Raw genomic sequence first — 6,709 nt, 5'->3', positions numbered from 1 at the left:
GGATCACAGGTCAGTGCACACGAGCACACAGGTCTCTCTAGTGCCCAGGTGGAACTAATGGATCACAGGTCAGTGCAGACGAGGACGCAGGTCTCTCTAGTGCCCGGGTGGAACTAATGGATCACAGGTCAGTGCACACGAGGACGCATGTGTGTGAAGATCACACGGGGGGAGAGGAGAGAAGGGGAGACCTAAACTGAAGGACACACTTGTATAACTCTCACTAGGTCTGTACAAAAGTATGTAAAGAAATAAATCTTAATTAAAGAAGATACATAGCATCCTGACGCCACCCTTGTGTGCTCTTCACAACTGTACATTTCCCATCTTCTGTTTGCTGGAATAAGCCCCGTGGATCAGAGACTGTCCTGTCTTGTTTGCTGCTGTGTGTCTAATAACATGCCTAAAGGTAATCAGCAAAATAGTTATGAAATAAAAGATTGTTTTTGTCACCCAGGGAGATAGCGCTTCAAGTTCTGTTATTGCCTTGTTTTGCTCTTTTTTGCTTTCTTTTTTATTACTACCGTGCCTTCTGATCATTCCATCCTTTTCCGTTTTGACTGGCAGCTCTGTATTTTAGCCTCCGTCCTTTGTTCCAGGTTTATCAATTATGAAAAAAGATTCCTAATTTATTTCCAAGTGGAAAAGTTGATCACTAAGTGACATTACGTAAATAGGAATAGCAGGGCCACACTGGTTATGTATCTATCTCCTCGTGCTTACTAGTCAGGCCTTTGGGTACCTCTTCCTAGGTACACGTGGTCTCTAAAGTTTTCCCTGCCTTTAGTTTCTTTTCCTCCATTCTCTCCTTTGTATTGTGACCAAAATATTTACTTAAATCAGTATTGATCAGATAATGGTTTTCTCCAGCCCTATAGAATAAAATTTAGGAATTGGCCTTTTATTATTGTGAAGACAGGGAGTGGGTTTGAGGTCACAGACAGGAAAGCTCCAACATGTTTAGAGGGGTTGTGGTCATGTGTTACTTTTTAAAAGAAAGCTAATTCTTGATTTTTTTTTCTTATTTCTTTAATTTGGTTCCCTATACATACTATACATCATATATTTCCTGATTATAATTTTATATTACAAATAAATGCTGTAATTATGCATCTTGGTACTTTTTCCTAGATTGCATGAGATAGGTGGCATCAGACACATTGCTGCTCCATGGTGCTGTGGTCTGGCTGTGTGACGAGTCCCTGAGCAGGGAGGTTAGCTGTAGCAGAGGGCAGATGTCAACCAGAGCTGCTTTCACAAGTGAGATGTGTCAGCAAATCAGCTTTTCACATGATAGGAGCTCTGTGACTTGGAAAAGAAAATCACTGGTATTTGTCATTTCTCTTGAAATAGTAATAAATTTGTGTTCTTTCGTCTCCCTTCACCAGGTCTTTGAAGTTGGTGCCCATTCTTTTATCCAAAAAAAAAAGAGAGAGAAGCAACCCTGCAGTGAATGAAGGTTCCTCTCCATCTCCGCACTGCTTTCTCTACTGTAGTTCGCTTTTGAATGAGGATGACAATGGAAGAGATGAAGAATGAAGCTGAGACCACTTCCATGGTTTCTATGCCCCTGTATGCAGTCATGTACCCCGTGTTTAATGAGGTGAGTGGGCGACGCTTCCTCACGGTCTCTGCAGCTCCTGACTGCCTGCTTCCTGTGTTTATCTGCTGATTCTTTCATATAACAGTTATTAGCATAAATGAACTTCGTCTGTGTTTTAGTCATTAAGCCCAGGCATAAAATGGTGAGAACAAAACCAAGCAAATAGGCAACGTCCCCATGGAGGTTTTAGAATAGTGGGAGAGAGAGACATTGAGTAAAAGACATAATTCTATAAATGGAAAATCACACTAAGTGCTACAAAGTTTTTCAAAAGTGTGTTAAGGCAGAAAATAGCAGGAGGAACTTGTTTTAGAGGTCAGGCCAGGCCTCACTGAAGAAGAGACATACATCCTCCGATCTGGAAAGGAAGAGGAAGAGTTAGTTGAAGAGTTGGAGACGAGTGTATCTGGGTGGCCAAAATAGCAGGCACAGCGATCCTAGTAAGTTATCATTGGTGGTGACAAGACATGTTTTAACTGATATTTGAAAGGTACTATCGCTTCATATCTGGAGAAGGATGTGATTGTTTTTTATTTGAGGAATTATTTTTTGCTTTATACATTGTGGGGAATGTATTTTTACCTTTGTGGTTACATTTTTGGTTTTTCATTTAAATTAATATACTATAATATATAGAGAATTTTAGAGCTGGAAGTTCCTTAGAGATCATTTAATTAATCTCCTTTAATTGTGAGCTGAGGCCCTGCTGTGTGAAATTATTTTCCTAAAATTATCTAAGATTAAAATCAAATCTAGGTCTCTGTACTCCAAATCCAGTGGCTTCAGCCCTTTATTAAAAAATTTTAGTAATTACTTCTTTGTGTTTTTTGTGGGTTTTTTTGCAATTTTATTAATCTAATTAGCCTTTGGCACCATTATTGTGTCTTTTACAATACAGAAGCCCACACCATTCCCAATGATTTTTCTTGAGGTTTTGTAACATATTTTTATTAGAGTAAAATTCCGAATTTCAAAATCATTTTTCTCACCTTTTTGAGTTTGCTGCAGTTAATGTATTTTATGATCTTAAGTATTGGGGCACTGGGGAGTGATCTGTTCACCCCCTCTGACTTATGAACCGTAGAGGTAGTGGCCAGTCCAGGCATCCATTTTGAAATTGGAAACACTGTCAAGTGGTGTTAGGTTCAGTGACAACAGAGGAAAATTCCAAATGGTGGCTTAGGTAAAGTATATGTCTCTGTTAGATAAAAGATGGTGGAGGCAAGTGGCTCAGGGCTAATGTTGTAAGGCTCAGAGTCCTCAGGACCTCAGGCCCTGTCTGTGCTCCACCGTCCTGGTGCCAGGCTGCTGCTGTCCACACTAGCTTGGGTGTAGGGCAGTCGTTGAAGCACCGTCCACAGTTGTTGTCTGGAGGGGGCAAATGGGATAAGGAGTAGAATGCTGCTTCCAGCTGAGTCACCTTCCTTAAAGTAGCCTTTTTAAAAGATACACACAAGATTTCCACTTACATTTCATTGGCAGGAATTTCGTTTCATGACTAAACCTAGCAGCAAAGATGATTGGGAAATTTAGGAGTTTCGTTACTAAGGAGGAAAATTTTTTTAAAAACCTACCTATGGTAGGAGCATTTGAGGCATGCTTTTAGGTGTGGTTACGCCCATCTGCGGCAGCTATAGCCAACACTCCTTTAATTAGTTAGGCTATTTTTGTTCTGAAACTGAAGTCGCTGTTTTTAGAAGCAGGTGCTTCAGCTGTGTTGGTAAGTGTCCAGCTATTTATTTGCTGAGTCTCTGGTAGCCTGTGAAGGTGTATAGAAGGAAAAGCCAATGTGCCCATTTTCATGACTCTGTTAGGGAACACAGATATTTAAATACATTTTAAATTACCCTTGTACCAGGAGTTAAGTAAGGGGACAGCCCCTAAGGCTAGTGAGGAAGCTGAATGGTATCAATTAGAGATTTAACCCAGGTACTGCAAAGCCTGATCAGAATTCTATTCTGAGGTTTTCCCTCTTCTCATGTCTGTATCTCTAACTTGATAAGTTTGGGGCAGAGATTTTTGGGAAAATTTTCTGGGTGTACCTGGTATTTTGAGTCTTAAGTTGAAGGGAGGAAGATACATTTTAGAGCTTCATTTTGATCCTCTGGGTAATGAGAAATGAGAAAAGCTTTTGTTCAATTTGACCTTTTTTCAGGATATGAAAAATGGTATTTAAATCTTAACTTTGCAAAAGTGTTACATAGAATATGGGATTGTGGTAAATGAACTGTTGGAATTTTACTGATACACCTTTCGTAATTTTATTCATGTATAAGGGAAAGTAACTTGAAAGAAAAAGGAGGGGCTAAGAATGGACCAGTAAGTCTCTTCCATAAGTAACGGCAGTGGTTATCATAACATGTGTGAGCTAGTGGGCCTACATTAGATGCATTTGCCGAAGAACGGCTTGAACGTGGTCCAAGAACTAAATTGTTAGAAGTGAAGTGGCCGAATGTGGCAGACTGAGGAATACTGTGGCCAATTGGCAGAGTCTAAATCTCAAGTTGGATTTACCAATCTAACATCATAATACTGAGGTTTTTAAAAAATTACTCTGATCGTGTATTCAAAAACATGTTCAGAACTACAGGGTTTTCGCAATAGCAGTGCTAATTGTTAAATTTCTCTTTAATAGAGATGAAATCTAGGCTTGATTCAGGAGAGGAGTAAAGTAACTATTGTGCCTTTAAATATGAAGTGTTTGATTAAAATGAATAAAATACTAGCATTTTTTTGTGTTTTGGTATAACATCTAAATAAGATACCTAATCTTAGGTATCTGAAGTAGTTCAGCCATGACTCTTTCTATAAATCTAGTGGGGAAAGTATAATTTAGTTTGGCTTTTTCTGTGCTGTGCACATTTAAAGATGAAAATGGTTGTCAAATAAATCTTCCAGAAAATAGTACCACCCTACGGATGAATGTTTTACTCTGAAACTAAATGATTCAGTAAATCTTGTTCATGATGTATTTTAAGAGTTAAAAAGCTTACTCATTTTCATCTTAACATTGGATCCATTATGTTGGCAATGGTAATTTAGAGATCACCTTTTGGAGATTTTTAGCTAGTAGGACTTCCTTACACCTGGAGAAGTTTTAGTACTGTTACTCCAGCCTAGAAGGCAAAGCTATTATTGGCACTCTGAGAGTTTGATGCTTACTAAACTTAACAGAGCTACACCAGGAGAGCTGAGGAGGAGCTGGCTTTGTGTTTAATCAGCTGCTGTGGAGTTCAGGTGCAGGTGTTGGGAATGTGCTGTGGTTATGTTCTGGAGCAGGGGTTTCTGGAAACTCCATCCCGGTCTTAGCGTAGGTTCTCGTGTCATTGTATTACTTCTCACTGTTCTTTGTTGGGGTAGGACAGGCTATAATGGTCAGTTATTCATTACCTTCTAGAGGAATTTTTTTTTTTTTATTTTTTGAAGCAATGTGTTACATTTTGAGAAATAAAAAATTTTGCAACTAAATGTGAATTTTAGTCACTGAAGATTTATATGTTTATTAATAAATGACATAAAGTGTGCTTCTGAGTACATAATTAGTATTCTGTCCTGAAGCTTCCGAATCAGCTGTTTCTGTCAGTCCTCGGCCGACGTGCAACTCGTAATTTTTCTTGGTAAGCAAATAAAACCTGGGACTGCATCTCCAACGTTACCTTCCTACATCTTATATGTCTTTTCCTATTAAAAGAATTAGACCTCAGACCTTGAGCATGGCAAACACACTTTCCACGGTGACGGTGTGGGTTTCACCTGCTTTCCCACCATCCAGGGCATCATAGTTAACACGGTTTGAGCTGCTCTTCCATGTACCGGGCTGTGTGATCTTGACTCAGTGTTCTTTCCTGTAAAATGGCTATTAGCAAATGTGTACTTAAATTCTCACAACTCTGAGAAGTTAGTGAGTGTTGTTGTGTGTTCTTTGGAGATTCTGATCGGGGAGGCAGGGGAAAGAACTGCAGACGGAATGAATATTCAAGTGAGACCGGGACTTGCTCTGGTCGGCAGCCCCGCTAAACTTTACTGATTACCTTATATACTTTCCAACATTCAGTAAGAATTTAACACATATACAAAGAAGTCAAGTAATATTAGGAAGCTACCATTGAAGATTACAATTTAGTGTGAAGGCTGAGGAACACATATACAATTGATTTTGTTTAGAGTAAAACATTAGGGAGCCTGGTCCTCCCTCGCCCAACGTAAAGTTACACATTATAATGCTAATGAGGGAAGAAGGCAGAGAATAGAACCCAATGCTCTAAGATCAGTCTGTCCACCCCCAGCTTTCCACCTCCACTGTTTCTCCACACCCCCTAGGGAGAGTCACTCTACGCATTCCTACACATCAATAGGCAAGTGCAGAAGCTCAGATCCTCAAGGAAATGCTTCTCAGAAATAATCTCCTGAGGGAACATGTTGAGGCGAACTGCCGTGTCTTGAGCAAAGGGAGCTTATCTCCTACAAGTGAGTTAATGTGTTAGGAAGTGTTTAGGATAGGCCTGTAGTTAAGCCTTAGTTACTGCTGTTAAGGAGCCTTTCACATAGATTTTCTGACAAAAATTGTGATTATGCCCTACAATTTTGAATACTTGTAGGCACTGTCTTAATGGATATTTTTATAATAAGTAGCTCTCATACCTTTTTTGCCAGACATTTTGGCAAACTCTAGGGACTGATTCTTTTAGAAACAATTATTGAACTTCATAGGTACAAAACACAGGTGATTACATTGACTTTCTCAAAAGCGGATCTTTCTACTTTGGTCCTTCTGACATGCTTATTTTTGATCTTACTCACCTCATTCTCATTTGAATCACAGGAGATCTATCAGGAGGTTTCATTCTCCTGACTTGGCCCAGTTTAATTTTCTTTTAAGAAATAGAACCAATAATCTTTGTGGAGGTTGGGTAGGGAAGGGCTGTCAACATAAGAAAATCAAATCCTCCCTGATTCTGAACAGGCACTCGATTTCTAGACAGTTCCCAGCCAGTTAACCTAGTTATTCTGACCCTTGATAAAGCAGTTTTTTTGAGAATTTAAAGCAAAACTCTTTAATATATGAGCAGCCAAGGGCTAAATGGCTTTTTTCTTAAAATAATAAAT

The 6,709-nt window shown here is 39.2% G+C and overlaps 1 protein-coding gene across 1 annotated transcript in view; it reads left to right on the top strand.

Moving 5' to 3' along the window:
• PDCD10 (programmed cell death 10) overlaps positions 1-6,709 on the top strand; it is a 44,505-nt gene that overhangs the window by 13,296 nt on the left and 24,500 nt on the right. The window contains exon 2 of the mRNA XM_003794645.2: positions 1,389-1,603. Coding sequence (XP_003794693.1) covers positions 1,508-1,603 — 96 coding nt within the window. The 5' untranslated portion in view covers positions 1,389-1,507. The remainder of the gene's footprint in view (positions 1-1,388; positions 1,604-6,709) is intronic.

Source organism: Otolemur garnettii, unplaced genomic scaffold (assembly GCF_000181295.1).
Source record: "Otolemur garnettii isolate 467f Iridium unplaced genomic scaffold, OtoGar3 scaffold00084, whole genome shotgun sequence".
Lineage (NCBI taxonomy): Eukaryota > Metazoa > Chordata > Mammalia > Primates > Galagidae > Otolemur > Otolemur garnettii.
Note: the sequence above shows the minus strand (reverse complement) of the source record. Positions and strands in the feature narration are given on the sequence as shown.